We start from the raw sequence: 19,841 nt of genomic DNA on the forward strand, positions 1-19,841 counted from the left end.
CTGATTAAAGAACTACTCATACTGATTATATTGATTAAAGAACTGCTCAACCTGATTAATTGATCAAAGAACTGCTGATAGTGATTAATTGATTAAAGAACTACTCATACTGATTAATTAATTAAATAATTACTGATACTGATTAATTAATTAAAGAACTACTCATACTGATTATACTGATTAAAGTACTACTCATACCGATTAATTGATTAAAGAACTATTCATACCGATTAATTGATTAAAGAACTACTCATACTGATTATACTGATTAAATAACTACTCATACTGATTATGCTGATTAAAGAACTACTCATAGTGATTAATTTATTAAAGAACTACTCATACTGATTAATTGATTAAAGAATTACTTACACTGATTATGATGATTAAAGAACTACTCATACTGATTAATTGATTAAAGAATTACTCATACTGATTATACTGATTAAAGAACTACTCATACTGATTAATTGATTAAAGAACTACTCATACGGATTATACTTATTAAAGAACTACTCATATTGATTATACTGATTAAAGAACTACTCATACTGATTATGCTGATTAAAGAAATACTCTTACTGATTATGCTGATTAAATAACTACTCATACTGATTAATTGATTAAAGAATTACTTACACTGATTATGATGATTAAAGAACTACTCATACTGATTAATTGATTAAAGAATTACTCATACTGATTATACTGATTAAAGAACTACTCATACTGATTAATTGATTAAAGAACTACTCATACGGATTATACTTATTAAAGAACTACTCATACTGATAAATTGATTACAGAACTACTCATACTGATTAAAGAACTACTCATACTGATAAATTGATTACAGAACTACTCATACTGATTAAAGAACTACTCATGCTGATTAAAGAACTACTCATACTGTTTATACTGATTAAAGAAGTACTCATACTGTTTATACTGATTAAAGAAGTACTCATACTGATTAATTGATTAAAGAACTACTCATACTGATTAATTAATTAAAGAACTACTCATACTGATTATTTAATTAAATAACTACTGATACTGATTATTTAATTAAAGAACTACTCATGCTGATTATACTGATTGAAGAACTACTCATACCGATTAATTGATTAAAGAACTTCTCATACCTATTAAGTGATTAAAGAACGACTCATGCTGATTATACTGATTAAAGAACTACTCATACCGATTAATTGATTAAAGAACTACTCATACTGGTTAATTAATTAAAGAATTACTCATACTGATTACAGAACTACTCATACTGATTATGCTGATTAAATAACTACTCTTACTGATTATGCTGATTAAAGAACTACTCATACCGATTAATTGATTAAAGAACTACTCACACCGATTAATTGATTAAAGAACGACTCATACTGATTATACTGATTAAAGAACTACTCATACCGATTAATTGATTAAAGAACGACTCATACTTATTATACTGATAAAAGAACTACTCATAGTGATTAATTGATTAAAAACTACTCATCCTGATTATACTGATTAAAGAACTACTCATACTGATTATACTGATGAAAGAACTAAACCGATTAATTGATTAAAGAACTACTCATACTAACAAATTGATTACAGAACTACTTATACTGATTATACTGATTAAAGAACTACTCATACTGATTATACTGATTAAAGAACTGCTCATAATGGTTAATTGATTAAAGAACTGCTCATACTGATTAATTGATTAAGGAACTACTCATACTGATTAATTAATTAAAGAGCTACTTATACTGATTAACGAACTACTCATACTGATTATGCTGATTAAAGAACTACTCATATTGATTAATTGATTAAAGAACTACTCATACTGATTATGATGATTAAAGAATTACTCATACTGATTACAGAACTACTCATACTGATTATGCTGATTAAAGAACTATTCATTCTGATTATGCTGATTAAAGAACTACTCATTCTGATTATACTGATTAAAGAACTGCTCATACTGATTAATTGATTAAAGAACTACTCATACTGATTGTACTGATTAAAGAACTACTCATACTAATTAATTGATTAAAGAACTACTCATACTGATTATATTGATTAAAGAACTACTCATAATGATTATAATGATTAAAGAACTACTCTACCGATTAATTGATTAAAGAACGACTCATACTGATTATACTGATTAAAGAACTACTAATACCGATTAATTTATTAAAGAACGACTCATACTAATTATACTGATTAAAGAACTACTCATAGTGATTAATTGATTAAAAACTACTCATACTGATTATACTGATTAAAGAACTAGTCATACTGATTAAAGAACTACTCATACTGATAAATTGATTACAGAACTACTCATACTGGTAAATTGATTACAGAACTACTCATACTGTTTGAAGAACTACTCATACTGATTATACTGATTAAAGAACTACTCATACTGATTAATTAATTTAAGAATTACTCATACTGATTAAAGAACTACTCATTCTGATTATGCTGATTATAGAACTACTCTTACTGATTATGCTGACTAAAGAACTACTTATACTGATTAATTGATTAAAGAACTACTCATACTGATAAAAGAACTACTCATACTGATTACACTGATTAAAGAACTACTCATACTGATTATACTGATTAAAGAATTACTCATACTGATTAATTGATTAAATAACTACTCATACTGATTAATTGATTATAGAACAACTCATACTGATTAATTGATTATTGATCTACTCATACTGATTAATTGATTAAAGTTCTACTTATACTGATTATACTGATTAAAGAACTACTCATACTGATTAAAGAACAACTCATTCTGATTAATTGATTAAAGAACTACTCATAGTGATTAATTGATTAAAGAACTACTCTTACTGATTATACTGATGAAAGAACTACTCATACTGATTATTTGATTAAAGAACTACTCATACTGATGATACTGATTAAAGAACTATTCATACTTATCATTCTGATTAAAGAACTAGTCATACTGATTGATTGATAAAAGAACTACTCATAATGATTATACTGATTAAAGAACTACTCATACTGATTAATTGATTAAAGAACTACTCATACTGATTAATTAATTAAAGAACTACTTATACTGATTAATTAATGAACTACCCATACTGATTTTGCTGATCAAAGAACTACTTATACTGATTATACTGATTAAAGAACTACTCATACTGATTATACTGATTAAAGAACTCTTCATATTTAATAATTGATTAAAGAACTATTCATACTGATTAATGGATTAAAGAACTAATACTGATTAATTGATTAAAGAACTACTCATACTGATTAATTTTGCAGGTTCACATTTTTTATAAAAAAGATGTGCTAATAAATGAAACATATAACTTGGTGCAGTAAGAGTCCTTTCCGAGCGGGGATCCGAACATTTTAGTTTTTATGTTTGCCGCTAGGAAAAGTACTGTGACGTAATAGTTGTCAAACAAATCACTAACGCCAACGCGTTGAAAGTAAATAAACATGGCCAGTGCATACGGAGAAACAGAGGCGGTGTCTATTTTGACTTTATGTTCTGAACAGTGTTGAGTAGCGCCATATCAATTCGAATCTACTCTGAACGAACCTAGAACAGTTACTTTTGACACAGATCTGACAAGTTCTAGTGATGAGGACAGTTCCACGAGCGAGAGTAGCGGAACTGTGAGTGATACTGAAAGCGCCCAGGCCTGTTGCGAGTCGGTCATACCTTTAGTGGAAGAATGGTAAGCCTAAGTCATGACAACAAATATGGTCTGTATTATTTCACGTGCAATTTTAAGCATCTGGAAACCTGTCTGGTGTTTATAAATTATTGGTATCACAGACTGGGTTTTATTTGTTTATACTTTGGCGACTATGGTAATTAATACTCAGCCCTTCCACAATCATTGTACCGGGTATTTATGACTCGTAACAAAATGAATTTCAATTATACCTCATAATTCTGTCTATAAAATCAAACTAGATGTAGCAGTCTGAATAGTGAATTTAATATTTACCATAAATGTATAATACATATGGCATATTCCGTATGTTTGTGCAAGGTGTAGGTGTGGTTTATGCGAACAGATGCCAACCAGGAGAGAGTGCGTTTGTTGTCGCTCCTACGACAAGGTGTCAAACCGATTAAAAGATGAAGAGTGCATTACCCAGACTTGAGGCTTTGATGGAAATAGACTGAATATCGATGTCTTGGAAGCATCATACTGTGAATTTATTGACTTTAGTGATGATGAGCCAAGTCACGAGTGTTGATTTTTCAAGATGCAGTTAAACCTAAACAATGTTGAATGTTCAAGGTACAGTTACATAAGTAACATTTTTCTTTAACCCACAATAAAAGGTCATGATGCGCCACCTGTTATCCTTTAGGAATAGTATAAAATACGTGTATTTTTCTATTGCACATAATAAACATCGAGGAAAAGTAACAGAATTTAATCTTAAGAGTTCTCTCAGGGCTAATAACCGGCTCATTCTTCATATCAGATATCTGTGTTTTGTGAATGACTTTTGGATTAATTTCTAAGTTGAAAACAGAATTGGATCATCTTAGTTTGATAAATTTATTAAAACCAAATAACAAAGTTATTCAAAGGCTTAGTTTAGATGGAAAACGGCCAAGAGTTGTGAGGTGAGATCGTGTTTCCTTATTCCAGGTTTGACTGGAGGCCTTTAAAAGTTCAACACTTGGCAATGGCGGCCGCTTGCGCGTGCCAAAAATCACATGACTTCTAATCTAATGTTATTTGTATCTGTGCTTGTAATTTCACAATTTTCAATTTCTTTAGCATAGGTGGCTCGTTGCCGATAGTCTTCACTTACTACAGTGAGTTTCTTTCAAAGAAGAATAGAGGGCGACACTTAAGCTGGTTACTCGTATTTTGGGCTGTAGGTGGAGTTTTTGTTGCCATTATGGCTTGGACATTAATACCAAGAACAGGTAACAAGGAAAATAAATATTGTGTTTGTCATGATACAACCAAATTAATTGACAATTTGATTAACCGATAACCTAATTAAGTGACAGTTTTATTAACCGCCACCATAATTAACTGACAGACTGATTAACCAACAGCTTGAACAACTGACAAACTAATGAACCAATAAATGGATTTGCCAACAACATATTTAACTGGTTTTCGATATTAATGAAATTATTGTGTAATTAACAAATATAAAGAGTAAATTATCTAATGCCTTGCACTGACTGTGTGTTGCTAATAAGTAATACAGTATTAGTGATCTACAGGTGTGTGTAGTGCTAATAACTATTGCATCGATAGTTACATACATGCGTGTACAATGTTAATAAATATTACAGTAATAGTTATCTACAGGTGTTTGTGGTGCTAATAAGTAGTACAGTAGTAGTGATCTACAGATGTGTGTAGTGCTAATAATACTGATCTACAGATGTGTGTAGTGCTAATAACTAGTCCAGTAATACTGATCTACCGGTGTGTGTAGTGCTAATAACTAGTCCAGTAATACTGATCTACAGATGTGTGTAGTGCTAATAACTAGTACAGTAATGGTGATCCACAGGTGTGTGTGTAGTGCTAATAACTAGTACAGTAATACTGATCTACAGATGTGTGTAGTACTAATAACTAGCCCAGTAATACTGATCTACAGATGTGTGTGGTGCTAATAACTAGTCCAGTAATACTGATCTACCGGTGTGTGTGGTGTTAATAACTAGTCCAGTAATACTGATCTACCGGTGTGTGTAGTGCTAACTAGTCCAGTAATACTGATCTACAGATGTGTGTAGTGCTAACTAGTCCAGTAATAGTGATCTACAGATGTGTGTGACGTTAATGTCTAGTACAGTAATACTGATCTACAGATGTGTGTAGTGCCAACTAGTCCAGTAATACTGATCTACCGGTGTGTGTAGTGCTTATAACTAGTCCAGTAATACTGATCTACAGATGTGTGTAGTGCTAACTAGTCCAGTAATACTAATCTACCTGTGTGTGTAGTGCTAATAACTAGTCCACTAATACTGATCTACAGATGTGTGTAGTTCTAAAAACTAGTCCAGTAACAGTGATCTACAGATGTGTGTAGTGCTAACTAGTCCAGTAATAGTGATCTACAGATGTGTGTGACGTTAATGTCTAGTACAGTAATACTGATCTACAGATGTGTGTAGTGCCAACTAGTCCAGTAATACTGATCTACCGGTGTGTGTAGTGCTTATAACTAGTCCAGTAATACTGATCTACAGATGTGTGTAGTGCTAACTAGTCCAGTAATACTAATCTACCTGTGTGTGTAGTGCTAATAACTAGTCCACTAATACTGATCTACAGATGTGTGTAGTTCTAATAACTAGTCCAGTAACAGTGATCTACAGATGTGTGTAGTGCTAACTAGTCCAGTAATACTAATCTACCGGTGTGTGTGACGTTAATGTCTAGTTCAGTAATACTGATCTACAGATGTGTGTAGTGCTAACTAGTCCAGTAATACTGATCTACAGATGTGTGTAGTGCTAATAACTAGTCCAGTAATACTGATCTACAGATGTGTGTAGTGCTAATAATTAGTCCAGTAATACTGACCTACCGGTGTGTGTGGTGCTAACTAGTCCAGTAATACTGATCTACAGGTGTGTGTGTTGCTAATAACTAGTACAGTAATGGTGATCCACAGATGTGTGTGTGGTGCTAATAACGACTACAGTAACATTGATCTACAGGTGTGTACACTGCTAATATCTAGTCCAGTAATACTGATCTACAGATGTGTGTAGTGCTAACTAGTCCAGTAATACTGATCTACAGATGTGTGTAATGCTAATAACTAGTCCAGTAATACTGATCTAGAGATGTGTGTAGTGCTAACTAGTCCAGTAATACTGATCTACAGATGTGTGTGGTGCTAATAACTAGTCCAGTAATACTGATCTACCGGTGTGTGTAGTGCTAACTAGTCCAGTAATACTGATCTACAGATGTGTGTAGTGCTAACTAGTCCAGTAATACTGATCTACAGATGTGTGTAGTGCTAACTAGTCCAGTAATACTGATCTACAGATGTGTGTAGTGCTAACTAGTCCAGTAATACTGATCTACAGATGTGTGTAGTGCTAATAACTAGTCCAGTAATACTGATCTACCGGTGTGTGTAGTGCTAACTAGTCCAGTAATACTGATCTACAGATGTGTGTAGTGCTAACTAGTCCAGTGATACTGATCTACCGGTGTGTGTAGTGCTAATAACTAGTCCAGTAATACTGATCTACAGATGTGTGTAGTGCTAATAACTAGTCCAGTAATACTGATCTACCGGTGTGTGTAGTGCTAACTAGTCCAGTAATACTGATCTACCGGTGTGTGTAGTGCTAACTAGTCCAGTAATACTGATCTACAGATGTGTGTAGTGCTAACTAGTCCAGTAATACTGATCTACAGATGTGTGTAGTGCTAATAACTAGTCCAGTAATACTGATCTACCGGTGTGTGTAGTGCTAATTAGTCCAGTAATACTGATCTACAGATGTGTGTAGTGCTAATAACTAGTCCAGTAATACTGATCTGCAGATGTGTGTAGTGCTAACTAGTCCAGTAATACTGATCTACCGGTGTGTGTCGCGTTAATGTCTAGTACAGTAATAGTTATGTACATATGTATCTGGTACTAATAATTAATAACACAGTAGTGATCTACAGGTGTGTGTCGCGCTAATAACTACAGGGTGTTCGGAAAGTCACTGTGCACTTATACATTTATTAACAGACATGTTTCAATATAGAATACAGGAGTTAAATACGAATGACAATTATAAACAATGTTGAAAGTGAATACGTGTTCGACGATCCATACACGTTTCTCAGTTGTTAAAACCATACTGTTATCATAATCTGAAATATAATAAAATATGATTACAAAACTGCACAGTGACGAACACCCTGTATAATAGTAATAGTGATCTACAGGTCTGTGTGTAGTGCTAATAACTAGTACATTAATAGTTATCTACAGGTGTGTGTAGTGCTAATAACTAGTATAGTAATAGTGATCTACAGGTGTGTGTGTTGCTAATAGCTAGTACATTAATAGTTATCTACAGGTGTGTGTAGTGCTAATAACTAGTATAGTAATAGTGATCTACAGGTGTGTGTGTTGCTAATAGCTAGTACATTAATAGTTATCTACAGGTGTGTTTAGTGCTAATAACTAGTATAGTAATAGTGATCTAAAGGCGTGTGTGGTTCTAGTAACTAGTCCAGTAAGAGTGATCTACAGGTGTTTGTAGTGCTAATAAGTACTACAGTAATAGTGATATACAGGTTTTTATAGTGCTAATAACTGCTCGAGTAGTAGTGATAATATCTAGTGCAGTAATAGTGATCCATAATTATATGTAGTGCTAATAAATAGTACAGTAATAATGATCTACAGGTGCTTGTAGTGCTAATAAATGGTCCAGTAATAGTGATCTACAGGTGTGTGTTGTGCTAATAACTAGTGCAGTAATAGTGATCTACAGGTGGTGTCGTGCTACTAAGTGGTCCAGGAATAGTGATCTATAGGTCTGTGTAGTTCTAATAACCAGTACAGTAATATTTATCTACAGGTGTGTATAGTGGTAATAACTAGTACAGTAATAGTTATATACAGGTGTGTGCAGTGCTATTAACTAGTAGAGTAATACTGATCAATAGGTGTGTGTAGTGCTAATAAGTAATCCAGTAGTAGTAATTTACGGGTGTATTACTAATAGCTAGTACAGTAATAATGATCTACAGGTGTGTGTTTTGTGCTAATAAGGAATCCAGAGTAGTGATCTTCAGAGATATACTCAATATATCAGTGTAAGAAATGAACTGATATTACGAACCATCTGTTTAAAAGTTCTTCACAATATTTTCTATATTCAGTTCCTTGTTGTTTCCTTGTCAGTAACATCTATAAATATAAACATCTATAAATATGAACATCTATAAATATAAACATCTATAAATATAAATAGCTATAAATATAAACATCTATAAAGACAATTTACATTTCTTTTATAACTTTTCTCGTTATTGTTCATTTGAAGTCGATTTCTTATAAACATTTTTACTGATATCAGGTTCAGAATCGGATCAAACTGTATCAGTGATCATATAGGTACAGATACATCAGGTGTTATATCGGATGAAACTGTATCAGTGATCATATAGGTACAGATACGTCAGGTGTTATAACGGATGAAACTGTATCGGTGATCATATAGGTACAGATACATCAGGTGTTATAACGGAAGAAACTGTATCAGTGATCATATAGGTACAGATACATCAGGTGTTATTACGGATGAAACTGTATCAGTGATCATATAGGTACAGATACATCAGGTGTTATAACGGATGAAACTGTATCAGTGATCATATAGGTACAGATACATCAGGTGTTATAACATAGACCGTGATGTATCTGGATCCCCAAGTTTTATTTTTTAATACGGATAATACTCATTTTTTCCATTTCTGTAAAGTTTTGCCTTCGTTTCTTTGCAAGTTACCACAGATATAATAGAATATATTATGATCATTTAAAGAACCTATTGTTCTCATGGCGATGGATGAATAAAATTGAAAAAAGCATCAAAATGCACGTGCAAAGAAATAATATCAACATGGGACACGTCATGCTGCCTGTAAACGGTGTGTTTCTAGTGGGTTGAAGATGGATCGAGACAAGTCATGCTACCTGTTAACGGTGTGTTTCCAGTGGGTTGAAGATGGATCGAGACAAGTCATGCTGCCTGTTAACGGTGTGTTTCTAGTGGGTTGAAGATGGATCGAGACAAGTCATGCTGCCTGTAAACGGTGTGTTTCTAGTGGGTTGAAGATGGATCGAGACAAGTCATGCTGCCTGTAAACGGTGTGTTTCTAGTGGGTTGAAGATGGATCGAGACAAGTCATGCTGCCTGTTAACGGTGTGTTTCTAGTGGGTTGAAGATGGATCGAGACAAGTCATGCTACCTGTTAACGGTGTGTTTCCAGTGGGTTGAAGATGGATCGAGACACGTCATGCTGCCTGTTAACGATGTGTTTCTAGTCGCGATTGTTCTGCAGATAACTTACGTCGCGATTGTTCTAGAGATATCTTACGTCGCGATTGTTCTAGAGATATCTTACGTCGCGATTGTTATAGAGATATCTTACGTCGTGATTGTTCTAGATATCTTACGTCGTGATTGTTTTAGAGATGTCTTACGTCTTGATTGTTCTAGAGATATTTATAGCCAGCGATTTTCAAAATTTTGAACATAACAAAATGTGACCCGATTTCAGGGATAATTATTCACTTATGTAAAATTACACATGAAATTGTGTCGAGAAATCCGAAAGGGATGGAGATATATAATACAAGAATTACTGTATAAAATATGTATACACAACTAGTAATAGAGTGACGTCACCGTTATAAAATACGGACAGTGAGGAAAGTTGACTTAATAGTTTGTGACATCAAAGATGGACGTAGCACCTAAAAATCAATCAGAAACAAGTTCTTATTTTTTGTGAAAACATGTTTACTGTCACACTTTCTAGGCTTCAATATCCTTCTGTCAGAAAATCTTCACTTCAGCAGTTGGCGTGTATTTCTAGTTGTCTGTGTTGCACCTGCTGTACTTTCCTGTATAGGTCTTATACTCCTACCAGAAAGCCCTCGCTTTTTACTCGAGGTAGGTAATAACTTGTACTTTACTGTATAGGTCTTATACTCTTACCAGAAAGCCCTCGCTTCTTACTCGAGGTAGGTAATAACTTGTACTTTACTGTATAGGTCTTATACTCTTACCAGAAAGCCCTCGCTTCTTACTCGAGGTAGGTAATAACTTGTACTTTACTGTATAGGTCTTATATTCTTACCACAAAGCCCTCGCTTCTTACTCGAGGTAGGTAATAACTTGTACTTTACTGTATAGGTCTTATATTCTTACCACAAAGCCCTCGCTTCTTACTCGAGGTAGGTAATAACTTGTACTTTACTGTATAGGTCTTATACTTTTACCAGAAAGCCCTCGCTTCTTACTCGAGGTCGGTAATAACTTGTACTTTACTGTATTGGTCTTATACTCTTACCAGAAAGCCCTCGCTTCTTACTCGAGGTAGGTAATAACTTGTACTTTACTGTATAGGTCTTATACTCTTACCAGAAAGCCCTCGCTTCTTACTCGAGGTAGGTAATAACTTGTACTTTACTGTATAGGTCTTATATTCTTACCACAAAGCCCTCGCTTCTTACTCGAGGTAGGTAATAACTTGTACTTTACTGTATAGGTCTTATACTTTTACCAGAAAGCCCTCGCTTCTTACTCGAGGTCGGTAATAACTTGTACTTTACTGTATTGGTCTTATACTCTTACCAGAAAGCCCTCGCTTCTTACTCGAGGTAGGTAATAACTTGTACTTTACTGTATAGGTCTTATACTCTTACCAGAAAGCCCTCGCTTCTTACTCGAGGTAGGTAATAACTGTTGTACTTTCCTGTATAGGTCTTATATTCTTACCACAAAGCCCTCGCTTCTTACTCGAGATAGGTAATAACTGTTGTACTTTACTGTATAGGTCTTATACTCTTACCAGAAAGCCCTCGCTTCTTACTCGAGGTAGGTAATAACTGTTGTACTTTACTGTATAGGTCTTATACTCTTACCAGAAAGCCCTCGCTTCTTACTCGAGGTAGGTAATAACTGTTGTACTTTCCTGTATAGGTCTTATACTCTTACCAGAAAGCTCTCGCTTCTTACTCGAGGTAGGTAATAACTGTTGTACTTTCCTGTATAGGTCTTATATTCTTACCACAAAGCCCTCGCTTCTTACTCGAGGTAGGTAATAACTGTTGTACTTTCCTGTATAGGTCTTATACTCTTACCAGAAAGCCCTCGCTTCTTACTCGAGGTAGGTAATAACTGTTGTACTTTATTGTATAGATCTAGAAGTTAGAGGTAGAGAATAACTGTTCTACTCTTATTTTATAGATCTTGTACTTAGATGTAGGTATTAACTGTTTTACTTTACTGTATAGATCTTGTACTTAGATAGCTAATTTTTCATCTCCACAAGGTTGGACGAGATGTTGAAGCCATGTTTGTGTATCAAGAAATATTCAAAGTCAACCATGCCAACAAGCCAGGATCGGAGTACCAGGTGAGACGACTGTGAACTTTTCAGTTCCTAATTTCTATCGTGTATAAAGAGTTGATACAAAGAATAGCTAAATTTATCAAATCAAAGTGATTTTTTTTATTATTTTATTCCATACAACACCTCTATCAATATTCAGAGACAAAAGTATCAGAATACATCACTGTTCTTTCTGAAAGATATGTAAGGGAACTCACTAAGTGAAAGGAAACTCTAGGACATGGTTTTGAACAGATTTTTTGACTAACATGGCCAGTACTCTCTACATTCATCTCTAATGATTTTTATCTACAGTCTTGGCCAAAATGTTCCATTCTATTCTATTCGGATGTTATTTTCTAGATGCATGGAGTAGCTATATTCAAATATTGTCAGTGAATGTAGTGTATAATGGAACAAACATGTACAAGTAGTTCTGAGTATTTGTTCGTCAAAACACTCAGAAGTGAGCCAAAAAATTGCTATCCACAATCCTGAACCAACTACTACAGCTCATTTTTAGTGACTAGTTGGAATGAAATCATAGTGGATTACATCAATAACCTCATGGACAGCATGCCACGTTACGAGAGTAAGAGGAAGACGAACCAAGTATGTACTCACATAACGTTAAAGACAGTATTTACCATAACTTGATGTTATATTTTGTAATTAATTATGTTTTAGTAAGGTATTTGTGCGATGAGTGAAATGTTAAATGTTAAATCTTTCTAGAGATGTCTGGTGAAATTGTTTACTGTTCTGATATAATCGTTCAGTTGAACCTGGGTCAGTATATGAATTATACATAAACATGTTAAATGTAAATGATCTTCTCAGCGATACGTTTATTTTTATTTTATATTTAAATAATGGTCTTATTTGTTACAGAATATATAAATATTTTGGCCAAGACTGTATGTGTATTAAACTTACTACTATGTGTTCTTTTGGTCCGACAGTTAGTGAGTTGATTTGTCACCACCAGATCACATCATAAGAGTGTAACTGAACCTAAATATTTATCTAGTTGATAACCATAGTTGCTTCATAGCTTGAATCAGGAAAAGTAGACTTTCTAAGAAACAATAACAAAGTTTATAGACTTTCATGCTCGTAGTTAAAAATGTATTGTAAGTAGGAGAGACAAATATGACTTGTACTCTTGGACAGCATAGACAGAGCTCTAACCCTGTCTGTCACTCAAAGGTCCTAAGTTCAAGTCCAGAGTTTCTTTTCACTTACTGGCATTTTTGCTCACGATGTTTTTCAGATAGTTTACTTTCATTTATTCATTAATTATTCTTCTTGGAAATATTCTGTTTTTATCTTTTGACAAAAATGAACTTGTAAACAACTTTTTTTCTCAATTGTTATGTATTTTAGAATTTCAAGTAAGGGTTGTCTTAGTCGCTAAGATGGGAAAACATTCTATAATGTGCTTGTGTAAAGTATTCTGTGAACGAAAGATACTTAGTTGTAGTACCTCTCAGATTAATCGACATAGTTTGGCCCGATAAGAAAAGGAGAAACTCTGTTTTAACAAGTATCTTTCCTTCGGTTCACGAACAGAACAACGGACGTTTTGTAATTCACTAACACTACAATAAAAAATAAAAAATAATGGACTCTGAGCAGAGTGTTTACTTAAATTAGGATTAACAAGATACATTAAAGTAGTCAATAAACTAGTTGGTTCTTATTAGTGAGTGACCTTTCCTTAAACACAGCTGCAAATTAAAATGAGTTATAACATGTCACACACACTCTCTCGTACTCATGTAATCCTAGTACCCAAATACACTCTCCTACTCAAGTAATCCAAGTAGTACCCAAATACACTCTCGTACTCATGTAATCCAAGTAGTACCCAAATACACTCTCGTACTCATGTAATCCAAGTAGTACCCAAACACACTCTCCTACTCAAGTAATCCAAGTAGTACTTAGACACACTCTCCTACACAAGTAATCCAAGTAGTACCCAAACACACTCCTACTCATGGAATCCAAATAGTACCCAAATACACTCTCCTACTCATGTAATCCAAGTAGTACTCAAATACACTCTCCTACACAAGTAATCCAAGTAGTACCCAAATACACTCTCCTACTCAAGTAATCCAAGTAGTACCCACATACACTCTCCTACTCATGGAATCGAAGTAGTACCCAATTTACACTCTCCTACTCAAGTAATCCAAGTAGTACCCAAATACACTCTCCTACTCATGGAATCGAAGTAGTACCCAAATACACTTATTCTACAGTAATCCAAGTGGTAACCAAATACACTGTTGCTTGTGTAATCTGAGTAGTGATGAAACACATACTTTTACTCATGTAATCCAAGTAATGCCCAAATTTAGCAAACGCATTAAGTAAACACTTCAAAGCTCTTGGCAAAAGCAAAAATTAAAACGAAACTCAATAAACACGGAGATAAAACAAGGTTCATAATGAGGGAGATACATACAAATCTGATGTGAAAACTTCACGCTCACGTAGGAAGGTAAAGAAAGCGTTCTAGACACATGTGAACTTATATAACCCAATCAGTATATGTAAGCCTATATTTTCCAGTAGTTACCTCACATGTTTAGCAGGAAGTACAAGCTGTGATAATGATGACAGCTGTTATCTGATTTGCTAACAAGAGTAATTTAACCAATCAAATGCTACTGTCAGAACATATGATAATAGATCACCATTTTGTCTAAAAGAAACTCGAGTGTTTCGCTGCGACCTAAAGGGAATGATGAAAAATACATTTATGTAAAAAAATTCACTTTTTAATGAAAGAGGAACAAATTATAGGTGTACAACAAAGCTATAATTGTTTTACCAGTGTCTTCCCTCCATGTTGGGTAGTGAAGAATGTTGTTGTTAACCACGATGGGCTGTTTGTGATGTGCCCACCAAAGATATCAAAACCTGTTGTTTTTTTTTAGCATTACAAGCCTACAAACTTGCTGCTGACCCATTATGGAGCGGGCTGTAAAGAATGAAAATAGTTGGCTAGAGTTCTTCTGACAGTAAAATAATCTGGACTCGTGTGTAATACTTAAAGGTATATGTCATATCTGGACGAACTGTTCTCCAACAGAGGACGTTGTAACAACTGTACTAGTTACAACTTGAGGTAGTGAGTATCTCATACACCTTAGGGCCAAGCGTGTTAAGGCGTGCGACTCGTAATCTGAGGGTCGAGGGTTCGCATCCCCGTCGCGCCAAACATGCCCGCCCTTTCAGCCGTGGGGACGTTATAATGTGACGGTCAATCTCACTATTCGTTGGTAAAAGAGTAGCCCAAGAGTTGGCGGTGGGTGGTGATGACGAGCTACCTTCCCTCTAGTCTTACACTACAAAATTAGGGACGGCTAGTGCAGATAGCCCTCGAGTAGCTTTGTGCGAAATTAAAAAACAAACAAACAAACAAACACCTTATTTTGTTTTCCTTAATTTGTGTCACCATATTTCATTTTTTTTTAGAGCGAACTTCAGAACAAAATGTATGGAACATCTCTATTGTGTGGAATATCCCTTTATTACATGGAACATCGCTTTATTGTATGGAACATCTCTATTGTGTGGAATATCTCTTTATTGTATGGAACATCGCTATTGTGTGGAATATCCCTTTATTACATGGAACATCGCTTTATTGTATGGAACATCTCTATTGTGTGGAATATCCCTTTATTGTATGGAACATCCCTTTGTTGTATGAAACATCCCTTTATTGTATGGAACATCCCTTTGTTGTATGAAACATCTCCATTGAATGGAATATCCCTTTAATGTATAGAGCATCTATTTATTGTAAGGAACATCCTTTTATTCTATGGAACATCTCTCTATTGTATGGAACATCTCTCTATTGTATGGAACATCTCTCCATTCTGGTTTATTGGACTGTGTTTAAACGTACTTATCCTTATTGTAAGTTGTCATTAGAAGAAACAAGTAATCATCCGTCAGTACAAGTATACATATATGCAAAAGAGGTAAACGTAAGTCAGTAGTTACCCAATATAACAGATAAACAGTTAATCTAAAAAGGTAAGCCCTACTTGTATGATTCAACGTAATGTCATTATTCACTAGAAGAAGAAAGTCAAAACGTTGTTCGCTCCTCTACGTAAAATATTTTCTCAACCCAAACGAGCCGTTTTTACATGTATATGACAACAGTAAATTAAAATAATTTGTTAGTTATTTAAACAGTATAGAACCATCAGTTCAATTTACATATGAAACTGGACAAACTGATAGTGTATGTATGGTAGATGAGATATAGTTAGTAGAACCAGTTTAGAGGAAACATGTTGTTATATAAAGTCTCTATTTACTGTTAACATACTGTTAAAACATGTTTCAAACAAGTTTAGTTAAGTAATGTTGTTGTTAATTAAACAAATGAAATAAACAACATATATAAAAAAGTTAGTTAGGAATGCTATTCTAAAACCTGTTTATAATAAACTAGACAAATGTTTGCATATTTTGTAAAAAATAAGATTGTTAACATAGAATACAAACATACTCCTCGCTGTGAAAGTGGTAAATACACTTTATGTTTAACTTCTACATTTCTTTGTCTGCTTTTGGAGACTGTTGTCTTGTGTCCCTCTGTGGCCGAGAGGATATCCTGACTGTGTCCCTGTGTGGCTGAGAGGATATCCTGACTGTGTCCCTCTGTGGCCGAGAGGATATCCTGACTGTTAAAGTCTTGCTGCCTGACTGAGCTGCACGTTTAGGTCCTTTTGAATCTAGTTTTTCCTTTTCACAGTGAAAATACTTCTTCAATGGCTTCCACATGTCCAATATTCTGTTGAGGCAAACCTCAAGTGATAGCCATCTTGTGTTAACAAGTTGTAGAATTTTTCTTGTTTCTTCGTCATACAATCCTTGAAACTATTTGAAATGTTTTATCTGCTAGCACTTTTGTCTGGAAAATAGTAGATATATATCAATATATTAGAAACTGGGCAGGGCAGTTCTCTGGAAGCTTTCTGGGCAGCAATATTCATGAGGTGACAGCCCATGAAGTAAATGCTAGGCTGTCATCTTGAGATGTGTCCCATCACACTTTTACCTATACCAGACATAACTGAGCCATTGTCTGAAGAAAAACTAAGACAGATTTCCCATGGAAATTTCCTCTTTGTCAGTTCGTGGTCCAAAAGCTTAAATATTCTCTCCCATTGAAGCTTCTTTCCATTCCACCATTGTCAAAAGAGAACAAACAATTTTTCCAAGCAAAGGGTCAAGATATCATACAACCACTGGATACAGTTTTGAGTCATCCATGTCTGTGGATCCATCTGTGGCTAAACTCTAAACACTGTTAGTAAGTATGCTTGAAATCATTTTGTCATCTTCACAGCCCAACATTTGTAGAATGGCTGTAATTTTGGTTCTAGTACAGCCATATTTTTTCGCTATGTCAGAGTCTGGGAACATTTTTCTGAAGAGATGCCCTGCATGATCGGCTACAGCTAAGGGTAAATTATGAGGAATGACAAATTGCATGAACATCACTTCTGCATTTATGGTTTCATATTCTGAATTCTTACTCATAAATGTCGTTATCTGCATCGTTTTTGTCTTCGCCTCAGCCTTTTGTTGGTGAGATGTATGTCTGGAACAATCGTTTATCCTGCCATGCGCCACAAAAAAAATCGATGTGACAAACTGTACAAAACGCATGACTGTCACTGACTTTTGATGCAATGACCGGATATTTCTCCCTATACTCTTTTCTAAATTTTTGAATCACAGTTTTAGTCCATTTAGATTTGCTAGAAACAAGACAATCTGGTGAACGAGGCCCCTTTTGTTCCATCTTGTGAACGATCGCATTGGTGTTTCTGTGCCGCTTAGAAAACGAGAAATACCCAACTACGCGAGCGTTGATTGGCTGACAAGCATTAATGACGTAACTATGGATTCCCCTACGTACCCAGTATGAAGAAGCACCGCACTCAAACTATTGGTAGACGTCGAAGATACAAATATTTTTTTATTATTTCAAGCACAAACATGATTATTGCATGTTAGCATTTGAACTGTCTTTTATTTATTATCAAAATTTATTTGTATCTCACTAGAAATTTTCTTTTCACCCCTTTCAAGCCCTGGGGGAACAATTTATCACTTTATTGTATAGGCCTATACAATATATAATAACTTGGGAGTTGCAACAAGTTGTAATATTTGTCTGTATGAGCGTATAGTCGTAATGATTACGCTGCAGTCGTAATAGGTGGCATCTCTGTTGATATAATCTACCGTAATTTCATCCCAATTCTCACTAGAAGGCGTTACAACTGAGTTACAGTAACTGTTTTATGGTTATATTAACAATTTTCCAGCTCATTCTGCCCAAAACTTCTCAATGGAATTACAATCTGGAGACCTTGCTGGCCATAATGATCTTGTCCTCCAGGTAGAGATAATCGTGTACAACACGTACACTGAGGGCAGTGACATTTTCATCCTTAAACATTGGGTTATTATCAAAACTTTCCCTAACACATGACAAAAATATATGATGCTCATAGGAAGGACTATTGATGTTTCCTGAAGAACATGAAAAAAAGTTTTCCCATCTTGATAAGTAACTGCCTAAACATATACTGCACCACCACTTGTGGGAAAGGCAGTTTTCCTTTATCTATAATGGTTTATAATTAACCATTCTTAAAAAATAACTTTGTTTGGTCAGTCTTCTCTTAACTGTTCTTCTAAATACTCTAGAATGAATGTTGTTATGCTATTACTGTTGCAAGATTTCTTTCGGCCTTGGCGTGTTAACCTGATCAAAACACCGTCATGTCAAACAGCTACTTACCGGTATCTACCAGTAGATTTTTATGCAACAACCTTTCAGAATTCTTGGTACAGTATACTAGTGTTCTGGCAACGTCCATTTGTTTCAAACCATTCCTCAACAGTCAAACAGTTTGATATCCCATTCTGGCATCACTAAGCACAGAGAAACTATCTGGACAGAGCTTTCATTTGTTTAAAAAAATATGCCAAAAACATACACCACTTATACAAAACAGATGTGTGTGCGTATGTATTTTCACAAACAAATACCCAAAACAATTTATACAGCCTAGAATAACAACTAGTACATGTTTGTCTGATCACACGCTACCTTCCATGTTACATCTCAGGTATTTACTCATAATATTTACTCCATATATGAAGACAATAACATCGATATAGAACAATGTGGTCGTCAACAGTGTAAGTTAATAGTGTCAGTATATGTATATACCAAAGAGATAAGTAACTAAATTATTTACACCAACATTTATTAACTATAAAAAGATATTAACATGTGCGTATATAGCTGATAGAAGGTGTTAATTGGCTCGAGTCTCATGTTTAGTAGTCACTTGTTACAGCTATCAGACTTGGAACTTCCAACCAGAAGACAAACAAATAATTCTTCAACAACTAGCACAAATCTGTTGGCTGAGTTTATCGGAGGCGTGGAGTCGGTAAGTGTTTCTAGCCATTCTAAAGTAGCATTCTCTACCTACACTGGTGTATAAAACTATTTAAAACCTAATGTCTCGTGATTTATAACATATCAACAACTTCAAATAAGTAAAAAAATAAAACCATGTATTCTATTCT

General features: G+C 34.5%; 1 protein-coding gene across 1 annotated transcript in view; it reads left to right on the top strand.

Moving 5' to 3' along the window:
- LOC143226970 (synaptic vesicle glycoprotein 2B-like) overlaps positions 1-19,841 on the top strand; it is a 69,342-nt gene that overhangs the window by 36,497 nt on the left and 13,004 nt on the right. Inside the window, exons 5-8 of the mRNA XM_076458521.1 lie at positions 4,839-4,990; positions 10,608-10,741; positions 12,126-12,209; positions 19,607-19,702. Coding sequence (XP_076314636.1) covers positions 4,839-4,990; positions 10,608-10,741; positions 12,126-12,209; positions 19,607-19,702 — 466 coding nt within the window. The remainder of the gene's footprint in view (positions 1-4,838; positions 4,991-10,607; positions 10,742-12,125; positions 12,210-19,606; positions 19,703-19,841) is intronic.

Source organism: Tachypleus tridentatus, chromosome 9 (genome assembly GCF_004210375.1).
Source record: "Tachypleus tridentatus isolate NWPU-2018 chromosome 9, ASM421037v1, whole genome shotgun sequence".
In the NCBI taxonomy this organism is placed as follows: Eukaryota; Metazoa; Arthropoda; class Merostomata; order Xiphosura; family Limulidae; genus Tachypleus; species Tachypleus tridentatus.